General features: G+C 44.3%; 1 protein-coding gene across 1 annotated transcript; it reads right to left on the reverse strand.

Moving 5' to 3' along the window:
- Positions 1-904: 904 nt before the first annotated feature.
- On the reverse strand, positions 905-24362 carry LOC114861471 (lysine-specific demethylase RSBN1L-like). The gene is made up of 9 exons (XM_029160727.3): positions 23651-24362; positions 18791-18931; positions 15590-16149; positions 15330-15488; positions 10269-10406; positions 9497-9639; positions 5948-6118; positions 5744-5852; positions 905-5215 (listed from the first exon to the last, which is right to left on the reverse strand). The coding sequence occupies exons 1-9, from the start codon at positions 24282-24284 to the stop codon at positions 3338-3340; spliced, it is 3933 nt and encodes a 1310-aa protein (XP_029016560.1). The 5' UTR covers positions 24285-24362; the 3' UTR covers positions 905-3337.

The following is a 24362-nucleotide window of genomic DNA, read 5'->3' on the forward strand; positions in this document are numbered from 1 at the left end:
CAAACCTGGCAACAAAACTACTAAAATACAATCTAATGGGAATGAGCAAAGTGCATTTTATATTCCTCCACACGTTACTGGCTAATAATGATTAAAAGGTAAAAAACATAATGCATTTTAGTTTTCAGATATTCCTACTATTCAAATACTATTATATATAAGGAATTTAATAAATACATATCCACAAAATAGTACAAATTTGTGCAGCAGAACAGGGTATTTCTTTCTTCTTGAATTCTTTGAATCATCTTATGATCTTCGTTCCCAGATTTAAAGGATCAAATCTTGAGAAGAGTGTGAGATGCCACATTCACATAGATCAGTGAGGCTTCTGGGTATTCCCTCCAAAAGCAACTTCTGTCTGCTCCGTCTTCCTGCCTCACGCTCAGTCTCGCCCTGTAAAGGTCAGCCGAGCTCCTCTGGCGCTCCTGCTCTGAGCGCACGAGGGGATGGAGAGGGAGGAAAAAAGGCCGTTTTGAGTTGTATTTGGCCTGACGCACACCAGCCTTGAATTATGTGGCTAGTGCATTGTGGTGTATGTGTTGTCTGCTCACATTTCGCCTGGTTAAAGTGCTGTGCTCATTGCTGCAGACTGCAGTGAGTGGGTGGCTTGCATAACGGCGTTGCAGGGAGAAAACACACAGGTAGGTGTATGTCGCAGGTGGGATTTACGTTATAAGGTGGAAATTCAATGCATTATAAAGTCAGACGGGCGTCCTTGGTCTTAAACTAACTACGCTTAGTGTTAGTGTTTAATTGTTCTGAGATATTAAATCCTTCCGAAGAGAGAGATCACAAGTACCCAGTTAAATAAAGGAGTCACTGCTGTTTTAAAAGTGCTACAAGAAGGATTTTGTTGCAATATAATAGCCACATTCAACAAAAACAGATCTTTCCCCAACGATTTCATACATTGAACCTTTTATTAACTAGGCTCATCTCGAAAGTAGAAACCACACTAGTTTAAGTTTCCTCTTTACAAAACATCTTATGTACACTACAGTGCTGACAGTTAGAAATAACAGAAATGAAATAAAATTAAAAAATCCACAACGCAAACCTTCAGATAAATAAATTCTGTGAAACGACACTAAGCCCCTGAAGACTGTTTTGTTTGTCAACCATAACTGTTTTGAATAAAAAAATATATAAGCTCCTGTCGTATTTCTGTAACATCGGAAACTCAAACAAATAAAAAAAGGGTTTCGTGACCCGCAACAAGTGCTTAATTATCACCTCTCTCTCTCTCCAGAGCCACACAGTGAAGAGTTGTGTTTCACAAAGTCCCTGGAGGGAAAGTGAAAACCAAAGAGCTCATGGTTTATAATTCATTTGGAGATTAATCGTAAAAAACACAATGATCTTCCAATACTATTCTCCTGAATGTAGACACGTGAGGGGTTCTCAGTCATCCTTTAGACTAAAGGCGGAGTCCTGGCCTCCTTAAATGAGCAAACATCTTCTCTATATGGCTCTGGGTCATGTAGCAGTTCACAGTTAAGGACAGGCACTGGGGAAATGTTGTGGGCTACATTAGCAAGTGGGGTGTTTTCCAGTAATGATTCAGTAAAACATAGATCAAAATGACGAAAGCAATAAAAAAAAACAACAACCACATTCTCAGTTGAGTCTCTAAAAACAGATATTTGGAAAAACTCTTCATCATAATTAATAATAATTTATAGTACTTTTAAACACACAAGGTTCTTTCAGTCCCTGGTTAATAAATAAGACATATTTATAGACAGTTTGCTTTGCTCCCTAGCGAAGACCGACTTAGATCCACACAGAGAAATAGTCCTTTGGGAATCAACTGAACATTGTACCACCTGTTTTCAAACAAAAACGCATTTTACTATTCCAGAGGCCTGAATGTGCTGAAGGTGTTGGAAGAACTAGAAATGCCCTTTTCAGGAAGTAACACATGATAGATAACCCAAAGTCTTACACTGTTAGAATTGTGTTATAATATAATCATCTCAACAGTTTTAAACTATTAATTGACAAATTTGTGTCGCAAAGTGCTGTAATGACTCTCATATTGCTTCTCTAGATGCTGTGATCTTAATTTGCTTAATGGTTGAGCTGCCTCATGTACTGACTTAATGTTTGAGACTAATCACCTTAATAACCGAGTGATACGAGGATTAGATGTTACGGTGGAGACGTTGGTGTTTATAGGGAACCGATATTTGTGGATGTGTCCTGAATAGTTTTCCTGAGTCTCTGAAGGCCTGCCTGTTGACGGCCTTGGCCGGTTGGAACTGTCCTTGGCTGACCAGAGCTTCGTATCCAAAATTAGATCTGACAGACATTGAAAAACAGCTGAATTACAGAGCTCTGCCCCCGGTGTCGACGGCTACAAGTGTAACACACTGTCAATACCTGGCCTAAAACTTGTGACTCAGTTTGTGATGCAATTTACTACCGGATACAGTAGTTCACTGGATATTTGAAACGATTTAAACAGGAATTTGCTTTTGTTTTATAGGACAGAAGCTTCACTGATTCGTCTTGGGCAATAAAGACTACAGCTGATTCGGGAAAAAAAATTGTACCAGGACATTACTGTCTTTTTATCAGTGACTTGAGCATTCTTATAAAATACTGATACTTGACACCATATCAATAACTGTGAAATGCAGTCTTGAAATCAGCAGATTATTGCGGAGCATTATTGCTCATAATACAATATTAGGAACAAGTACTGCAATACGCTGCATGGTCAGAATGTATCGATACAATATAGCCGAGGAAATGTAGTGATATTACATGTATAATATCACGGTTTGACCCATTAATTATCCAGATACAGTCCTGGGCACAAATATATACTACAAAAAAGCCACAAAATGGAAGCATTAGCTGCAAGGTTCACAAAAAGATCATCCTAGTGACCTTTTTATATAGTTATCTGACACAAAGTATGCAGAAATATATCTATCTTCTTCCACCTCTGATGGCTCTCAGAGAATCTGATCTGGAAAAGGGCTAGGCTTACTTCAAATACGGAACTAGACAGCAGTTTGGCAGACTTCAACCTGAAAAATCTCAGATTTTGATGCACCCATACTGAACTAAGGCCAAAACTACCAGCACATGCAATAACTGCTCAATTTTTTTTAACACAACCAAAGCTTCAGTAAAATCTACATCAATCCAGTCAAGAGGCCTGGGGTAAATAAAGTCCAACTCTGCTTTATAGTTAACTACAATACCATGTCCATAACACGCCACTCTTTTCCTCCTTTGTACATTGTTTTACAACAACACAACCAAAATAAAAGCCTTGTACATATACAGTCATTTAAAAACAGCATCGGTATGTACAAAACTACTATAAAATCTGTTTCTGCCCGTCTTCGTGCGTTGGACGAGGAGGATGGACAGAGGGGGAAGGTTGGGGAGGGAGAGGAGGATGAAAGGGAGGGGGAGGAGGAGGCGGAGATTGTGAGGAAGCAGGTGGAGGAGGCTGGTGAGGGAAAGGCTGTGACAGAGGGAGCTGAACCTGCGTTGGCGCCGAGGTTTGGTATTGCGGTTGCAGGGGGTAGGAGTTGGGAGGGTGAGAGTGGAAAGACTGAGGGGGGAGAAAGGGGTGAGAGAAGTGCGGATGCTGCGTTGGGAAAAAGGTTTTGGCAAAATGGTGAGGGAGGTGAGGAGGAAAAGGCTGGGAGCTGGTGAGAGGCGTGTTTGGCGGAGACGGGGAGCCCATGAGGGGAGGCTGGTAATATGGTTGGGACTGGGTGGTGATGTTTGGGTAGGGGGGGAGGTGGCTCATGTGAACTGCATGAGGGGAGGGGTTCTGACTCCAAGAGTTCAGGGATTGTGGCTGTACAGGGACGGAGGGATTGGGCAGCGAATTCGGGGGGAGAACTGGAGGCCTGTGATGAAGGTGGGAATGTGGTAGAAGAGGCGAGAAGGGGGGAGGAAGCATCTGGGGGAGGTGAGGAGGAGGGAGGTGCTGAGGGGTGTATTGCTGCAAGTAAACTCCCGGCCTCCCGGCGTTGTGTGGCGCACACGTCTGGGAATCCATGGATGTCCTAGAGTCCAAGTCCGAACTGTGCGTCCAGTTCTCTGGAAGCGTTTGTGTCCGTACGTCTGTCAGAGCTCGATCCTGTGCGTCCGCTAGCGAGCGCGTCCATACGTCAGGTTGGGACGAGTGCGTCTGTACGTCCACGGCGGGTGACCCCTGGGGTCTTTGACTCTCAGACTGCGTCCGTGTGTCTGATTTAACGTCCGGCTTAGGTGATTGTTTGTCCTTCAGTTGATCAGACTGAGTGGAGGCAGGCGGCTGGGAAGACAAGGACACAACGGAAGAAGGGAGTGTCGGCAGAGACGGGTCCGGCTGAGACGAGGTCAGGGAGGATGTGGACCGAACAGGCACAGATGAAGCAGCAGAAGTCAGACTGGGAGCAGCAGATGAAGAGCACAAAGGTAAATCAGTTAATCCTGCTGAAGGCAATAACGTAGAAGGTGACGATTTGGGAGCCAGGTGGGAATTAGAAGACATGGAAGAGGAAGTTATACTGGAAGACGTTCTGCAGTCTGACTGACGCTGATGCTGCTGCTGCTGATGATGATGATGAGGCCTCGATGATGTTTTGGGTTTCATGTCCTGATGAGGAAGAATAAGGGACACAGGAGAGGACAAAAGAGGAGATGAGGGTGATTTGTTTTTGCAAAGAGGAGGAGCTGGAGGCTCTGTCTTTGCCTGAGTAGAAGCACAGTCCTGCTGTTTAGGTCTTCCATCTCGTGTTTCCCTCTCTTTTCCCTCCTTCCTGTCGGTGTCAGGGCCTACGGAGACGACAGGCTGAGAAGGAAGAGGTCGACATTGAGGATGGAGTTGACGGTCCTCCTCCTCCTTTTTGACAGCCAGTAGCGTCCTGCCTTCCTGCCAGTCCACCTCCTCATCTTCCTCTTTGATCTTCCTCACTCCTCTTTCAACCCTCTTTTCGTTCCTCGCCTCATCTTCTACATCCTCCTCCTCCAACTCATGCAGCTTCTCCTCCTTCGCCGGCTCGTCTCCCTCCTCGTGGTGGTACCGCTTTAAACGGATGTGCCATGCCAGGCTGCAGACAGCGGAGACGGTCTTGAACTGGTGCACCACATTGCGGGGGATGAAGTAGATGTCATCGTGGCACAGGCGGATGCGCGCGTAGCGAATGCCCTCCCGACGCAGCTGGTTTAGTTTGGCATCATCTACCCACTGCACACACTGCAAAGACAGGACATTAGGAAGTTCTTAAAAACAGAAAATATTAGAGGAATAATTATTTTAACTTTTGTTAGGTTTGTGTATTTTTGGGAAACAAAAATATGCTCCAAAAGCATATTGTCACACGCAATAACAATCATCAGGACAGATACGCTCTAGCATTAACGGGCACAACAGCCCAAAAGTGTTGTAAACATTTTCACATTATCATTGAAATTTAGTCACATTTACATATGAACATGCTCCATGTTTCCACTGTTTGTACACAAACAGTGGAATCAATACAATGTGAATAATGTGCTACATGGTGAACTAACTACTCCAGTTGAGTCGCTGTAACAACCTGCAGTTCACATTCTGTCCACAAGGTGCCAGCATTTGTCATAATATTACGCATTGAGTGTAACGTTAGGGTAACCCTGGGATAAATCAAGTCTCATTTTAGACTTATTAACTGGGTTGAGCCTAATGTGTGAGCCCTACTTATTGCTATTGTTTCTGTGAATGTGCATGTGTGCAATGCAACACCTGAGACAGCGGAGGTTCATGCAGGTCCAGTTGCAGCCTCTGAACTACATAGGGGAAGTCACCAGCGTGGAAACACACAACGTCTTTGGTTACACGAGAAGGCTCGGGGCTGAAAATGAGGAAGGGGGGTGGAGGGGGGTGGGGCGTTATGTAGCATCTACATGTTTAAATGAGTATGTGACCATGTCCTGTATCCTTTCATACCTTTCACTGGAACACACAGCCTTCAGCACCCCTACAGCCGCTGTGGTCTGACGCTCAAAACCTTGACCAATGTGATCCGCGTGCGCCCGGGTCCGATCCTCAAACAGCATCTCTCTGGGCTCACTGGTCCTGGGCAGTGACTGCAGCAGGTTCTTCACCTCATTGGTGGAGCTGCATGCAAAAAGAAAAGAATCTCTCCTTCAGAAAATCAACTGCGTGAAAAGCAGAGAAATACGCCAGGGTGCCCACACTTCAAATGTCTTTGAGACAAAAGAGAAGACTGACGGCGGGTAGAATCCCCACTTACCCACTTTCCTTTCTACGCTTTCTGCAGTGGCTAAATAAACGTGCCACACAGACACAGGTTATCTCACCCACTAATGTAATCATAATACCACAGTGTGACATGTTAAACTAAAAGCAGGTTGCGATACAGATCAGGAACAAGTAGATTAGTGTGGGTAAAGTGAAACGTGATGTATGTAAAGTCTGTGTTGACTTCACTCACTGAAACAACATTAAAATTGAAAATACTTGTAGCAAGAAAGATGGAAATTGTCAAAAGAAGAGCAGCATTTTAAATATTTGGAAGTACAAATGGAATTAGCTTCCATACATACAGATACTCTTGGTTTTATGCATACAAATGGAGAAGAGCTGAAGAGTAAAAGCATGAAAATGAGCAGTGTTGCCAAACAATAGAAGCACTGCAGTCGGCTCACTACTGGATCAGTGACTCACACTGGAGCTGCAGTCAGATTTAAACAAGAGTATAAACATACGCGCGCTCACTGTGAGAGATTCTTTCGAGAGCGACACACACGCGCACACACACGCGCACACACACACACACACACACACACACACACACACACACACACACACACACACACACACACACACACACACACACACACACACACACACACACACACACACACACGTGCGTACAGACAAAACAGCATCGAACCGACCCGTGCTGAACACTGAATTGCGCATTCATTCATTCAGAGATAAGAGGCGAGAGGCAGGAGACGGTGGAAGAGGAAGAAAGGAGCAGAGGAGAATAGCAGAGAGCGGAGGGGATGATGAAAACGTGTGCACAAGCACACACACGGAGCTCAGAATGTGTGTGTGTGAGCAGACTGCAGGCTGACAGTAATGAATGTAAAACCAGAAAAGCTGGTAAGTGAAACAGCGAGGAGGAGAGTGTTAAGGGAGGTGTGCTGAACGGGCACATTTAGCGGCGTTCAGCGACTACCATCCGCCGTGCGCCCGCAGCCGTCCTCTCTGTGTGCGAGCGGCTTCTGTGCCGGCGTGCGCTTAAGCGAGTACCTGCCTGCACCTAGTAACAAAGATAGAGCCCTGCGCATTTATTGATGAATAAAGCAGGAGAGGACGACGGGAGGACAAGAAGTAGAGACGAGTGGGAGACGGGCGTCAGGGAGAGTGGGAAAGGAGATGATAGATGGAAATGGAATAAAGAGGAACGAGGTGGGGTGAAGAGGGATGAGGCAATAAAAGGGGTGTAAAAAGAGAGAGGTAGGAGGATGAAAGGTGCAGAGGGAAATGCCTCCTCTCGGCACACTCCTAAGACAATGTTGTTACGGCTGCAGGTACAATGATTATTATAGTGAATCAGTCTAGTGTTTTATAATGCTTAATAATCCAAAATGAGACCAAATTTCAAGTACAGTCCAAAAGAAAATACAAACATGTGCAAGTTTGTTTTTTCCTGTGATGTGAACATGTAAGTGTATGACCAACGGATGGTGGCAGTAATTCTCCAGATCCTGTTAAAGATCCAGGAGACCATCATGCACTGACACCTTACCCTCACAAACACTGAAAGGGTTTTGGGGCTTTCTCCTGTTAATAATAGCCATTAAATTCCATTCCTAGTGCTCACAATGTTACCAACTAATGGGACCCAAAACCTCTGGAGACAGAACTGCAGCTGAACATTTTCTGATGACTGATAATTATAAACTGTGGCTGAGTTCTACCCCTAACGTCAACAAGCAGAGGTTTGGCCTCTTGCAGACAGTCGCCAGGTTCTCAATAGACTCATCTTGATGGCCATTAATCATACGCGCTGCTTCTAAACAGAGGCAGCATGGTCTTTATTAGAGCCGTGTCCTCGTTGCTGGCCAGGGCCGCTGCTGTTACTATGCAATTACTGTAAATCTCCGGAAACTCCTCGGCGCTCTTTTTTGCCTAAAAGCTGAAATATTTTGGTTTCCTTTCATCGCTTGACAACTATAATCAAGCTAAATTCTCAGACTGAGAGTCTCAGTGCTGTCAGAGAAGCACAGCAGCTTGACCTTTTCAAACCACCAAGAGAACGAAGCAACAGGGGAAAGAGATGCTCACAAGCAGCCTCGTGCTCAAATGGCAGATACGGTCTCACTGAAAATAGCTGAAAGAAGCTCACATCCTTCTTTCTGTCCATCTCCTGTGCGTGTGTTCATTTATACAAAGAGGCAGAAACACACAAATCCACTGACATATCTAATACAGTGTAAAACACTAAAAAATGCCAAGAGAAAGAAAAATAAGACAGACTGCAGGGCAGATGTTTAAAGTGACACATGACATTAGTAGGAAGAATGTAAAGACAAATTTAGGAGGGCAGAAGTGAGACTGAGTATGTGTCAGCCTGCTTTGTAAAAAATGTGTTTATAATCAAGAGAAACCTAATAGAGATGGAGTCAGAGAGAAGGAAAGGGCACAAAATACAGAAGAATATGACAGTAAGAGTAACGCCTCCCCGTCTATCAATCCATCTGTCTATGAAGGCGATTCTTTCAGCTCAGCTGTTGCTTAGTTTTTCTCACAGGCCAGATACGATGCACGCACTTCCTTCGCATCAGACTCCTCCAAAAACTGTCTGCAAACCATGAATGTTGTGTGTTTTTACCTAAAAGTGAATTTAACAAATACCTTAAAGTAAATTATTTAAACATCAGGGATACGAGACAGACAAATGAAGCGTGAGAGGAATGTGAACGGTGCTTGGCCGCCCGCCACATGAAGCAGCGTCTGATGTCGGCCCTATTAACATAACGATGATCTCATCCGAGTGGTGGGCCACATAGCGCTGGCACCACAAGCAGACAAACGCACACCCTCTCTCTGCCTCTCATGGTCTCACCCTAGAAATCGTGTGTTACCAACAATGACACCGTGGCAGCGACAAACAAAGAGGGTGTAATTGCTTCATCCAGTGACGCTATAGGCTACAACAAAGCGACATGCTGGGACCACGGCTGCTGCTTCAACCAGGCTAGTGTGTTTTGTCACTGTTGAGTCCTCGTGGGCGAGTACAGAAGCAATCTGTTTCAATAAGGTACACACACATGCACACACGCACACACACACGCAACGCGACTTGTAGCCAAAATAAACAACATTCATAGAGACCAAAATCCCTTCTAATCCTGTCTCTGTCTCACTGCAGTGTTTAAGAAGGATTCAAAATATTGGCTGGCTTCATCTGTGAGTGTACTGAAGCAATAACGTGCAGTCTACAAACTGCAGAGTACGCACCGTTTCCTTTTAAAAGGGGACTTTGGCACATCAGCTACAGGTATCATCTGTTCTCCTGGCCGGACCCACATTATGGGACCGTCGTCGCTCTCGGAGGGACTCATCTGACTGAGGCTGGAGAAGGTTCCCCATGGAAGCGTTCGCTGCAGCCAGACAGAGAAGAAAAGAGAGGGAGAGCTTCAAAATTAAGTTAAAGCCGCAAATTAGTCCAATAACAATTCATTCATTATCAAAATAAAATTGCATTAACAGAAACTGCCCTCTGGCTAATTTTGACACTGACACCCAAGATGTTTCAGAGGGTGCAGAATCAGAGTCAATTCCCGACAGATAGGAAGTTGCCAGGCGACACCACTCCTACACAATGCACGCAGAGATTTAAGTGTCAGCACAGAACAGCAAACAAAAGAAGAGCTTGTCTCTCCTGCATTTCCAGGACATCAGTAAACAGTGTTTCTGTGGTCTGTTCCCGCACGGCGATTTAAAAAGAGAAGGAACTTCCTGAAGAGAGACTGGGAGCTGCATCAAATCACTCTGACACACCACTTAACGCCTCTTGTTTGCCAGCCACCACTGAGAATATACTGTAAGGTGTGGTGTCAGTGTTAGTATCTTGAGGTGTCTCCTTCTGCTCAGTTTTTGGTTTTTCCAATTAATCACTGGTGTCAATGCACCAACATACTGGGCACATCCGTTTAAAGCTGTGGTGACAGAAATAAATGAACTGAAATACAAGAAACGATGAAAATACCTGTTATCTGCTGTGACTCACCTTAAGGAAAGGTGACTCCTCCAGCATGTTGAGGAATTCTGGGAAATAATTCCCAACCTCCTCGTCCACAGCTCCCACCAGACTGATCTGTCTCATCGCCCCAGCTCTGTATGTTCCATGACTGTAGGTTTTTCTCACCTGCAGCAAACAGGGGAAAATATTACAACACTGATAGCAAAAGATATTACAGCAGTAGACATTACATCTTGTGGTTCAGAGGTTCATACATTTAGATGTCATTATACTAAAGTTACATTCGTGGCTGTATTGAAAATGTTCTGTGGTCATGACACCCTCCTAGGCATGAACAAAATGCCGTGAGTGATCTTTGAGATAGCGGTATTAGATTAAACATAATGCCTTAATAACATGTACACTCAATTATTATTTTTTGACTTCGATTCACCTGAGGGGCAGACAAAGCCAGACACCGGGCAGTCACACTGTATAAAAGGAAATACACAGAACCTGCTAATCATCACTGGGTGCTACATAGTCACTTTCTGCGACTATGTTTCTGCTCCACCGATGTGACTCATCGCTCTGTTTGCTCTTCTTTACTTGACTGACGAAGCATGTCTATACTTATGTGTGCCTGTGCAAATTTGTGTCTAACCAGTCTCTCATACCCTTGGCCTTCAACAGCATGTGTGTGTGTGCAGTACGTGCAGCATGTGGCCTGCATGCTGTACTCTTGGCGGATCAGTGTGTGTGTGTGTGTGTGTGTGTGTGTGTGTGTGTGTGTGTGTGTGTGTGTGTGTGCGTGTGTGTGGTGGCCAGATCCTTGGCTGCACGCCTCCAGTGACTCACCACTTGACAACAAGGATATAAAGGAGGGGGGACCAGAGGGAGAGGATAGTGAGGAGGCAGAGGAAGTGAAGAATGAAAGAAAAAGAGACAGAAGGAGAAGATGGTGAGAGCAGGAGTAAGGGAAAGTTTAGGAAGACAAGCTGTGAAGAAAATTAAAATAAAAGCAGAGCTCTTAGAGAGTAAAAATAGAAGGAGGGTAAGCGATGGAGGCTGAGCAAGTCCAGCAAAAAGAACTTGGTCTAAAGGAAAATAAAAAAGGGGTGAGGAGAGACAGGAAGCACAAGATAAGAAATTGTAAAAGATGACAAATAGAATGGGAGGAAAAGAACCAAGAGGGAAGAGAGACAAGAGTCGTTTAGAGAGGATGGGACAAGGGGAGAGGAAGTAATGCAGAAATCTGAGAAAGGCTAAATGGCTTGGCAACTCCCAAATCTGTCCTTGAGCAAGGCCTTAAAACCCCAAACAGCTGTTCACAAATCAAACTTTAGGTGTGTGTTTGACTCTCTCTGTAAATAAAGCCCAGTATAATAATCTGGTTACTTACTTACTTACTACATAGTGTAAATACTAATGATCAAACACAAACTGAAATATGACAATGCTTGAAACATTGAGTCTGTTATAACTACTTAACACCACATATAGGATTAAGTGATACACCTAATTAAGGGTCTGTTATATATGACTCACTGTAACTCTTCAACATTTACAGATAGCAACCATAAAAATATACACGTGTTCATCCTTTGTGTGTGTTTATTGAAACCATGACTTTCTGATGTTAAACCTGTACACGTGTTGCTACTCAGTAGATGTCTGACAGAAATAATCCACTTTGCTTAAAAATGCTGTCAGGTGAGCTCATGGCCTAATGTTCACTTCACTCCACTAGCCACCGCTAACAAGCAACAGCTTTAATAAGATCAGCTCATCACGCGTGGACAGGTCAAGCTGTGCGGTTTGTGTGTGTGTGCGCGTTTGTCCACTTCATTTCACAGCGACAAAGTGTCACATCCTCATTAGACGATGACGAATAAAAGCCTGAAATACGCCGCGCATATAAACACAACTTTAAATAGTCCCACTGAGTCAGTGACCTAGATACTGACGAGTATCTGTGTGCACGGAGGCGCACGTTCACACTCCCGCGTGTTTGTGTGATTCCATGACACGTCTCAGCCGGCGCTTTTGTATATACGACAGCGTGCACTTAACGGTTTGTGCCTACGAGCACACATTAGGTGTGTGTGTGTCTGTGTACATGGGCATAATTTACCAGCAGAGTAACCACAGCATTGTGTGCAAAGAGAACAGCCTCTCCCCGTCGCAGGAGGAGTATTAATAAACTCGCTGGACCATAAATGAACAGATAAATGTGAGAGTCACACATGTGCAAAGGCAAAGCGAGGGAAACAGGAAGTGAGGCACGCTTCCTTCAAACGGTGCTCTTCAAGATGCTCCAGTCCTCCTCACCTCTGCGTACGTGCATGTAAGCACACAAGAGTAAAGGTGTGAATGCAACTGCTAAACACGAGAAGACATTACATATGCTGCTACTATGCCGGAATATAAGGATGGCATCTCTCCCTTGTCGTTGCTCGGTTCAGCTAAAAGCAGCATATTTTAACATCGTTTCTACTTTCCACTTGCACATTACCCGCCAGGCTCTCCATCTTCTTCAGTGCCTTCCCCACTCATGTCCCGTGAGGGAGCTTTATTAGATCAGTCCTCTCTTCCCTGCCCTCCTTTCCGTCTCAGGTTCAACCACTTGTTAATTCTATCACCGGTTACCTTCCTCCCATCAACTCATCCTCCACTGTCTCTTTGTCACTGCTATCAAAAGGCCTTTCCTGACCTCTGCAAGTCTGCCATCCTCTCATGCCAGCTCTCTACGTCTCTCTTTCTAAATAATTATGTCCAGTCAGTCTCTGGGGGACTAAGTCTATTAGTCTATTACTCTTCCTGCGTCACAACAAAGCTTCTAGTTGCTGATCTGTGCCTCAAACACAATCACACACATAATTCTTACATTCTTACATAATCTCCATTTGCTCATTTGATCTATGTGTGGGACAAACAACACACCTTCATTTAAAATAAAAGAATGGTTGTTGTTTTTCTTGACACGCTGGAACTGTGCTATGTATTTGGCACGATTGTAATGCGAGAGTGAAGTGACCTTGGGAGTCTCCGTTTGTGGTGTAAACAGTGCAAAGGTGAGGCCTGCGGGTCGGAACACAGCTGGATCCCTACAGGGGTGGAGGACGGAGCCAAAGCCAGGTGAGATTAAGTCAGCAAATAACTGTCTCCATTATAACCTGAGAGTATGCAGCTAATCAACTGATGGAAGCACATGGAAACCTAGGCTTCTGGAGAGGAGGAGGTTCAAGAGGTGTTTTTTGGGGAATGTTCTACAGCCGTAGAAATGTGCACACGTGCATGAGCAGAAGATGCAGCTCGCTCTTTTGTTTTCTATTAATCTTATGACGGCGTCACTACATTATTACACTCAGTGGCTAAACCGGAAGACCAAATTACCTCACTGTCCAAGCCCATCGTGCATAGACTGTCGGGCTGCACTTGAAAATGGATTGCTGTAATCTTCCATAATCCTTAACAGCACTGAAAATGCTTTCAGTCGGGTGCTGAATACAAAATACCGACGCGCAGTCCGAGCAGCGGCACGGCAACTTGCAGCAGAATTCATCTTTACAAAGTCACACAAATGCGCTGTTCATTAACAATCACAACACGCAAGTTGTACAAAGAGAATCGTGTTGGTGGCCACATCTCATATTGGAGACCATACATGAAATTTAACATGGGCACAAATGACTGCAGGCGGCTGTGAATTTCTCTGCCTTCTGCACCCACGCTGCTAAAAGCGGCCGTCCGGTCATTTGTGACTGGAGAGCCAAACAACTGAACAGGAACGTAAAGAGTGGAGGAATAAAAGAGAGAGGCAGGGACACACACACACACACACACACACACACACACGCACACACACACACACACACACACACACAGATGGAGAGCAAAAGAAAGAAACAGAGAAAGGTGCGCATGGTAAAGCATTCATCTCTGTGTACACGTGTGCCTGGGTGCACATATATATATCAGCCAGTGTGTGTGTGTGTGTGTGTGTGTGTGTGTGTGTGAGGACTGTATGTCTACTTCCCAAGGTCACTGCTGAGCGCTAGCAGGGAGGGAAAAAATTAACAAGACCAGTGGACAATGACGTTAGCCCTGCAAGGAACTGTACTCTTAAAGGAACAGCTCAGGACGCAGGTTTTGCAGGGAACGTGATATTTAGACAATGGACCATTTAGGCTTTTAATCCATTATGGGCCTTACATTGAGAAGATCACAAGCAAAGATGCGTTTGTGGCTGTAAAACTGCACACTAATGGCGAAAAAGCAGAAAACTATCAATATTTTACGACGAGGGGGAAAAAATAGCTGAGAGCGATAGCGAGCATAACCTGCTCCAGCCTGCGCAGCAGCACACACATGTACACACAGTCTCAGCGTGGCGGTAATGGGTGTTCCCTGCACTCACATTGAAAGAGAGCGGGCAGTGTCTCCACACAAAGCCACTCAGGAGGTTTGAGGCAACAATAGGCTTTTCATTAGTGAGCCTCATATACAGGGACAACTCTAAATGAAGAGCGGTGTCACCGAGCTCAGGCGAAACAATGCAGACGACACCAGGAGGACACGCACACGGTTCTTGTTTTTCCAGTTGTCAACAAAAGACGCTGAAGTAGCCTGAGGAGCTGATAAGCAGTGCGACAACTACACAGTGTGGTACTGGGCGACTTTGAGCCTTGCTGAGACCTTACCTCTTGCCTGACTGACCTTCAGTAACCTGCTTTCTTTACATCTACCTCAATTTTTCAGCTTTTTCCCCTTTTATATTAACCTAAATGTACCTCACATCAGTAAAAACATCTGTTCGCTCTCCTACTATTCTTTGCTCATTGCTTCTTACATGTTGCATAATTTTTTGTGGGAACCGATGGTCTTCACACCACCACACACATTTTGCATTTTGCAGCGTGTGCCTGTGTGTGAATGCCTTTCTGCACCACCAACTCTTCATCTCACGCCTTCATGCATTAGAAAGTTTGAAAACAACAACAAAATGCAGTATAGAACAAATGATTGGCTTTTTATGTCACATTTCACCTGCTATAAATGTAGAGCATGTAGTATAAAGGCAGAGAAGACTTTTTTGTAAGCACTAACCTGAGAGTAGAAATTAGCCATAGTGGTAGTTTCTATGTCCTTCTTTCCCAGTATTTCCATTTTGACTGGAGCTGATGGAAACCTGGATGAGAAGTAGTCCAAGAAGTCAGGCAGGTAACTGGCTTCTCCATGGATGATGGACATAACGTAATGAGCTGCCTAGAAAACACAGTCAGTAACTTAATAAGATAGCCCAGAAGCCTTAAAATACATTGATGCTGCAGCTATGTCATGCTGCATGATGAATATCTCCACCATACCTGGGATGAGTCCTCCCTGAAAGCCAAGCTGACAAACTCTTCAGCAAATCTGTGCCTCTGTTCCACTGAGAGTGAGGAGAGCTGTGAGGTGTAGGCGTGCGCCACCAGTGCTCCTCCGTTGGGCTGGCTCTCTATGTGGATGTATTGGGCAAACTGTAGGCCTGCCATTCCAGGATAGGAGCCCTGAGGCTGGTGTTTGGTTGGGGAAGGTTGTGGAGTCTTGGTGGAGGACGGCGGAGAGCTGAGCAGCGAGGAGTTCAGGTGACATTTGGCAGCGAGAGAAGGAGAAGAGGGCAACACATGTGAGGTCTTGTTGTTAGGCAGCGGGTAGACAGGCAGGGGGGACTTAAACGGAGAAATGGGGGAGTTGTGTGTTGGACTGACGGCTGGAGGAGGTGACGGAGGGAAGAGAGGTAGGCCGGCACAGATGGTTTGGCAGGAGCGGTGATACATCTTCACTCGTTTGTGCTTCTCCCCCTCTTTGTGTTTCTTTTTCTTTTTCTTCTTGACTTTTTTGATTTGCAGCTCCTCCGAGTTGATCTTGGCTTTCTTTTTTTCATCTGGATGGGGCGACAGAGACAAAACAGAGTTTATTTATGATAGAATACCCTCAAGGGATCAAGACCGAATATCAAAAAATGGATTTTGAGAAGACTTTAATGTAAGGGAGAAACATCCATTCATGTCTGCTTATTAGGGGGTCTCTCACTGCCCTCACTGCTGCAGAAACACTTTTCCCTGCATCACTGAACCAGCTACTCAAACCAGCAATAGAAAAACTGGCCAATGCTGGTTAGGCTGTGTAGCCTTTAAAATAGCTTAAACCCACAACCCATCAACTTAAATTGAGGTTTGTAATATTTATCACAATTTTACTTATTGTAAAAATATGGTACCTGAAATAATTAAAATAATGCTGTTTTACGTGTCGACAGATGACTCATAGCTTTTCCCAGATAGTGAACATCACGGCAAATAAAATAAACTGAGAATCCCTGAAATGGAATCCCTTGAGAAGAGCAGCTATGAGTAAGCCAGGAGACAAGCGTTTGAGTGGCGTATCTGAGCACAGATAATACTCCACATGGTAGTCCATCTCTTAAAAGCCCGAGGCAGGACAAAGTGGAACATGCAAATTTTTGCTCCAGTGCTACTGTACGCGTGTGTGTGTGCTTTTCATTCTATCAAATGTCAAATGTGTTACTGGTTGGCTCATGCTTTGTCGGCAAGTGGGCTTTTATACATTTACTGTATATGTATGTGTACACAAGTGAGTCACTATGATCAGCATCAGCATAATTCACACCATGAGCCATCAGCTCACTTTGATTTAATTTGCACCATACACATGCAGCAATGAGAGGCAGCATAAAAAACAAGCGGGGACTAGAACAATAAATGAAGTAACCGAGACAGAATAATACTGCAATACTGAAGCTACTAATCCAAAAGCTCTTTAACCCATAAGTCACCCCTCCCCCAATCCCTTACATGCACCCACACACAAACATTCATCCCCAAATCTCAGCCTTCATCAACAGCCTCATGATAGCGGCAAAGTGCGTGAAGCGTCAGCAATTTCTTGGATATTGCAATGGTGATATCAAAAGCAATAAACTGACTCCAGGTGCACAATTTCAATATTTAACACCCACAAACTAACTGAGTGTTTATAAAATGTATTTTTAAGTTACATTAAGAGCAATACTGTACGTCTAGAAACACAGAGCAACATATTTTAGACAATACTACATCTGTAATAATGAGACTTGTTTACAAGTTGAATGCCTACTAATGCCTACTACTGCCTAGATGATTCAGAATATTCATGATGAGTCACATATGAGAAAGTATATTCACTGACGTTAACATTTATAAATGGAAGCATCTCACCTCAAGTGGGTGATGCCAGACCAATGCGTTGCTGTTTAGTTAGTCAGACATATGTCGTGCTCCTGGCTAAGGCCTGTTGCTAGAAATGTTTCCTCTGTGGCTGTCTCAGTTTTACCCTTTTTGTATTGCAAATTTAACATTCAATTTATTTTAAACTCTTGTACACTCTCTCACTTAAACTCTCCCTCAGTGTTTTGTTTAAACATACACTCATACTAAAAGTAGGAAGATGACATAGTCATAATGAGACGTGTGACCGAAGCCTCACTAAGTCCCTGGAACAGGTTGGTCAAATCAAATCAGTCAGAATACGAGTGGCATCTGTGCTCCGTGTGGACCGTGTGTGTGGTATGTGTGTCTAAAAAGGTCAAGTCTTCAAGGGGGGCAAATTGTCGCTGTTCACAAACCAAGCTGCAGTTCTGTGCCTGAGATCATATTACACAGTGAAAGACGGGGATCACGCCACAGTGCTCTGCAAATAATTCACTACAGTCAAAAGGTTAACAGTGAAAGACGCTGCCGAGTTCAGCAAGAACGCCACAGAACACGCACATGTTCATACATTAAAGCTGGGGGGAAAACGGTAGGTGGATCATCATCATCATCACTTGCTGTTGGTGTTCCAGTACTTTCCCTGATGCATTTATGAAACAGATTATCAACTTTTGCAGGACTGAAGAGAAGAGGAGTGGACAGAACGAGAGACCTACACAAAAACCAGCGACATCGAGGCAATAAACACATGCACTCGTCTCTCAGCTTCCCATCACACAGACCCGGTGTTGTGTTGAGCCTTTAATGGCTGCTGCACAATGCTGGCACCCTTTTAGCCGCGTACGCTGCTTGTACACCAAACATATTATGGCCCTTTACCGTACTGGGCCTTGTGAAAGTAGGGCAGAGCCAAATATATTTGGATACCTTTGCAATAGATTGCTAGTGTTAATCCACCAAGCTTAAATACACGCTGAGGTCCAACAGGGAGCACTTAAAATCATTTATGGCTGTACATGCCGTTCACTGAGCCTTCTCCTCCACCCTCTGTGTCTGTGTAACGCAGATTGTTTGCAGGTGTTAATGAACAACAATTCTTTGAACAACAAAAACAACAAAAGTGTTTTCCGATGACAGCATTCATTTAATGTGTGCAGTTTTTCAACTTTCACACATCATTAAAAGACAAGAGTAATCAATCTGAATCAAACATCTAGGACATTGTGGAAATCCTTTTATTCTTTCAAATTTTATTGACCAAACGCCTCGCTGCATCGCTTAGTATTCATGTATGTATGCGTGTTTCCCACCAACCTTTAATGGGCTGCTTGACTTCTCCATTTTCCCTCTTGATCTCGTTCATTATTTTGTGCTTCTTCTTCTCCCGCTCTTTGTCGGTGACCTTCTTCTTCTCTCCTTCGCCTCTGTCTCTGTCTTTTGCCTTGTTGGAGTGTTCTGTGAATGCAGAGAGGCAGATTGTAAGTCTACTGTCTAAAGGCATTTATCACACACATTCTCTCACTTACACACATGCATTTCATCTAAAGTTACTTCCTACAGTACCTATTAAGTAAACTCTTGCTATGTGCTTTGTCTTGTGCATCCCTCTGAAATTTGTCTTCCTCCATTCCTTCATGCAGATCATACCATCTTATATTCCTTATGTTTTTGTGCCAAAGTAATGGCCGCCCACCTCCCGGTATGACACCAGCACTCATTCTGCAACTTCACTCAGTCTAAATCAAGAGACACCTCAGGTTTCTACCCCAAACACATCCTTCTCCCACGTTCTGCCTGCGTCTGCTTCAAGATGCTCCTGGCCTTAAATGTCCTGCTTTGCTTGTGGAGCAATTTCATTTCCTCTCCCCGTGCTTCTCCGTCCGACAGGACTATTTAAATGTTGAGGGAATATTATAGATCGAGGAATTGGAGTGCCTCTAATGCAACACTCATCGCAAATCATCGTGGATAAGAGCATGAGTTTAAAATGTAAATATCGTACCAGCACGCACAGCCCTTCAGCTGTTTGAGTGTTGTCTGAGAGGCAAAGCGTGTGAACACTGACAAACACACGTTTATTTTCCAAGTCTGCATCTCTCACTTCCAGCTGCGCTAAGAGAGACATCACCTTTCTTAAAATAACTTTCATTTATTCAAATCTTTTATTGCACACTTCCTTTGATTCATCATTTCCTTTCATTTTCCCATAAAGAAATTTCAAAAGGCCTCCTCATTTCTTTTCCTTTGGCATTTCTTTTTTTCCTTTCCAAAGATTTTTTTTCTTTGAACTCGGTCAGATCCGTCTTTAAAAGGAAGCTGTGTTTTCACACTGTTCACTCTCTTGTGGACGTGGGGAACGGTAAAGTGAACGCAGTGGGGCCGGACTCTCTGTTTGTAGTATCAAAGGAGGAATTGCTTTGAAAGTAAAAAGACTTTAAAAAAACAGTAGGAGAATTAGAGTTAAATTAATGCACTTCTTTCAAATGTAATATTTAAATAAGAACCCAAGTATTTTCAATAGTGTGTTGTTTTTCTTCTCTACTTAACATGTACGTAGTTCTAAACTTCTTATCCTATAGTAAATTGGAAAAATGCCAAAAATGTTAACAAAAGTTTAGGATAGATACAAAATAATTGCAGTGAAATACTGTAAGAGGAAACAGATATCTATTCAGGGTTAGCTTGATTTGATTCTATACCAAAAATACATGAGAGAAAATCCTATGACTGAGTGGCCACAACTTCAAGGTAGTATGCAACTAAAATGTACCACGCTATGTTGATTTTTACCTGAGCAACAGAGCACCAAACCAGAGATACGTCTGAAACTAAAGAGATTCCACTAACTGAAAGTGAGCTCATTTTGTTTATGACTTTCTAGCAGCTGCTGCGTTTTAAAGGCAACACAGCAGGTGCTTTTCTTTGTGTGAATGATCACAGACAGAAAACACTTTGAAAAGAGACGGGGCCAGCGCCATGCAGCTTGTAAACCCCAACAGCAATGGTACTTATTGGCACTAAAGGTTGGAGATAAATAAACAAATAAATAACCATTATTGTGTTTTTTTTAAATTACCAGCTGAAATAAAGCCCTCTCCAATTATTCAATCTTGAAATTAACGTCTCATTTTAAACCTGACTAACCTTGGCCATTAACGGGTTTCCTCCATCTGATTTACTACTGTAGACAACTGAAATGCACCCATCCCGTTTTTTTTATAAATTGGACATTTTCAAATATTAGGCAGTGACTCCAGTGTAAAAAAAATATTGAACACTAACAAGCACATCATTTGTTTGGTTAAGTGACTCACTGAGACAAACTGGACAGAAAAGTAAACAGCAGCTCCAACATCGAACTGAAACTACTAATGAGGAAAGGTGGAACACCCCCACATGGGACTGACTGAGTGTTAAAAAGACCAGAGACTCACCACAGGACTACAAGTAAACCTGCCACTACAGATAGTTAACTTTGTTTGTTAAAGTATACTTTAACAAACAAAACGTATTTCAGCTTTGGTCTTTATATTAAACGATTAGTTAAGTGTCTTATAATCTCAGGACTGAACCAACAGTATCGTAATTAAATGCTGGTTGGAGCTGAGCTTCAGGCTCTCTCTACTTTTCCTATCGCTGTACAAACGTGTGGGTCCTGTCAGTGTGGAGCATGTTCATGTTCATAAATAACCCAGTTAGACATTTACATGATTTATCCAGTAACATCAGTTAATGTGACTTGTCTCATGGGGAGACTGATGTACATTAGCAGGTGCATCAAGCAAATTATTGCCTATTATACTTGTTGTTACATGAATAATTGTTTTTTTTTCATCCCTAATCTGCTAATCATTATTATTTACAAGTGTATTATGATTAAAACACGTTTCAAGTAATTTCAGTTGATCCTGGCGCCACTGAATTCAACATAGACGTGACAAATGTAATCAACACCAGGCCACAATAATTAAACATGTGACTTTGGTCAACCACTACTTGCCTCTTTAGTTATAGTTATATAGCAGCCTGTCTAACTAGGGGGCTACTCTGAATATCAATAAAACAGAGTTCAAAGTTTTGTTGTGCAGTATTTGCAGGTGGATGCAGATAATTATATCCAGTATAATTACAGTCTGCTACTGATGGACACTGAACAGGTCGCTACAGCCATTACCGGTTCAGTGCTGGACTTCAGAATCCCCAGAGTGGGACCGGCTAAGAAGGTACTATGATGCATCACTATGTAGTCTTGCATGTACAGTTAGCTGGTCAGAGTTAAAGATGGCCATGTTGAAGCCCTAGAAAAGCGTTTTAATATGATATTAACAAACAGTATTCTAAACAAGGCTGCAAAAAAAATCTGAGTTACATCACTAATACAAGTAATGAAGTTTTAACTTGCTCAATAACATTTTACTCATTACTGACTTAAGAGAGACTGTTAATTTAATATTCAGCACAATTAAACGAGTCATCAGATGTTTTAAAATTCCTGTAAAGGCTGCTTGACATATTTTTGGGTGAATAAAATGAAATTGACACCCAAATTACTAGACAGCGCTCCTGCTATATGTTGGGTCTACAGTGTGTCGTTCTGGTGCTGTGGCTGATTGCAGAGCCTGTTCAGAGCCTGTCGTGACCTCCTAAACTACCCAACTGGAAAAGGGTGACACCATACACTCACACGCGCCTTGTCCTGCTCGTGTCTTCACACTCACACACACGTGCACGCTTCCACACTGTAACCCAGCCAATCGGTTCCATCAGACTTATAATATAGGACACTCCAAACCATGCATTCATACATCATTTTATTAATGACCTAATGTCAATAATGTTTAGATAGGAATGTATATTTAAATTGAGCCAATCTGTGCAGCACATAAACCTCTGACGTTAATAACTACAATAATAAGGAACGTCTACCATAAATTTAGTCTGAGACAGCTTCTCTAATAATTATTCTCCAACAGAACTGTACATCATCATCAGTATTTTTAGAGAAACACTACATATGATTTGCGACAAGTGCAAATTAGATAATAGAGTGTAAAGTAAGAATAAGAATGCCTTTATTAGTCTCACAGCAACAGGACAGAAAAACAGAGAGAAACCATACACACCATACAAACACACATCCATAACAGAGCAAGTAACTGCTAGTAACAAGTTGTTATTGCTTATTATACATTAGAAGAATAGACATTGTCGTTTCTGGCTGCAGATATTAAACTGACTGAGTGGAGCTATTCTTTTTTTCCCTGAGCATAAAACGCATTATTGTCCACGCTCAGAATGTGGTAGAAGCTCAGCAGGGTCCCGATCTGATTACTGCAGTGTAATAAGCTCCGTCTCGTGTGGAACACCATTTTGCCATGAGAACAACACGCTCCGCGCAGAAAAGTGTGAGACGGAGCACTACGAGGCTGCGGAGCCGCGTTTCCCATCCAGCCTGGGGTTAGCGAGGGGGCGTGGTGCGCTACCAAAACAACACTTTCCCTATAATGGCGGGCGACTGTCATATTGTTATGACAGCGCAACGCATTTAGCGTTACACACTAATCCAAAGCGGGCAGGATTTACACTGATGTTACACAGGAAATAAATATTACTCTATAGCGTTCAACAGCTAATACTAATAAATTCCTACAAATGCTTCTTTATTACGTTACGTACGTACATGTGTTGAGCTGTACTGGAAGAGTATTGACACTAATCGTACGTGAATAAAACGATTATGCTCGGTCAATACGACGTAGCTACGCAAGAGTTCCGCAGCGGCACGAGCGCAGCTGGGTTACAGCACAACTGCCCTGGAATGCGCCGCGGAGCTCGCGGGTTCACGAGCGGGTGAACAGGCGAAGCCTGGCAGCCATAAACCCGAAGAAGCGTCGAGGCAACTGGCGACGTGAGCGACCCCTCGACCGACGGGGGGAAATTAGAGGGATCCTCGCGCGTTGTGCGGCGTCTCAGAGCGCGAGCTTCGGGCAGGAACACTGGACGGTCCACACACATTGGGTGGCAGACAACTGCACAGTCCGGGGCCACATGTTCCTCCACGTCCCCGCGCGCTCCAACGCGCGAGGAGCCGAGTCGCCGTAAAACGCTCCAACTCCCACAGGGCTCGTCAGAATACGCACAAGTGGAACTTTCGTTCGCTAAACGGTGGCCTACCTTTCGCGGGCAGCGTGACCTCTCCATTTTCTCGCCTCGCGGCAGAAGTGTTGTTGAATCTGCCGATGTCGTTGCTCCCCGGTCCCGAGGTCAGCGCCAGTTTATGTTTCATTTTCTCCTCTCCGCCTGCCTTTCCCTTCTCCCGCTGCTTGTCCCTACTGGGCTTCTTGGCTTTCGAGGTGGAAGGCGCTTTGTGGAGGAAGAAGTCGCTCTGTTTGAAGACTTTGTGTGTGTTTGTCGGTGGATGGGATCCACCGGTGGCGGGCACCGGAGCGTTGTCGCTGCTCGCCTTGACCTGGCTGAAGCTCCACACGGCCGCGCTGGCGCCGTGGGGCTGCTGCTGCTGCTGCTGCTGCGGCTGCTGCTTGCTGGGCTGCTGGAGTTTCTCTCTGCTGCCGCCGTTGCCTCCCACTCCGCCGTCTCTGCCGAGTTTCTTGGCTTTAACGCTCTTCTCCTCGGCTCGGACCTTCTTGGGCGGCGGCGGGTTGAAATCCCGGGAAGACTGGGAACGAGAGTCGGGGGCTCCCTTCGCCTCGGTCTGTTTCGCGGTTGCGCTTTTGGCGGAGGCGACCGACGGGACTACCGCAGTAGCAGCGGCTCCAGGAAGGTGAACGGAGCCCATCGAGTCAGCCATCTTGAGGCTCCTCTCTATTTACTCTCTTCCTCAACGGCCGCCGCTGCTGTTTTTTGCGCGACGCTCAGGCAAGCAGTG

This window comes from Betta splendens, chromosome 9 (genome assembly GCF_900634795.4).
Source record: "Betta splendens chromosome 9, fBetSpl5.4, whole genome shotgun sequence".
NCBI classification, from domain to species: Eukaryota; Metazoa; Chordata; class Actinopteri; order Anabantiformes; family Osphronemidae; genus Betta; species Betta splendens.

Bases quoted from the DNA above. Each gene is read 5' to 3' on its own strand.
- LOC114861471 (XM_029160727.3), bottom strand. From the start codon at position 24,284: ATGGCTGACTCGATGGGCTCCGTTCACCTTCCTGGAGCCGCTGCTACT. The intron at 10,407-15,329 runs GTTAGTGCTTAC...TGTTTGCTGCAG, and splicing joins TGGCTAATTTCTACTCTCAG to GTGAGAAAAACCTACAGTCA. The intron at 9,640-10,268 runs GTGAGTCACAGC...GTCTGGCTGCAG, and splicing joins AGGAGTCACCTTTCCTTAAG to CGAACGCTTCCATGGGGAAC.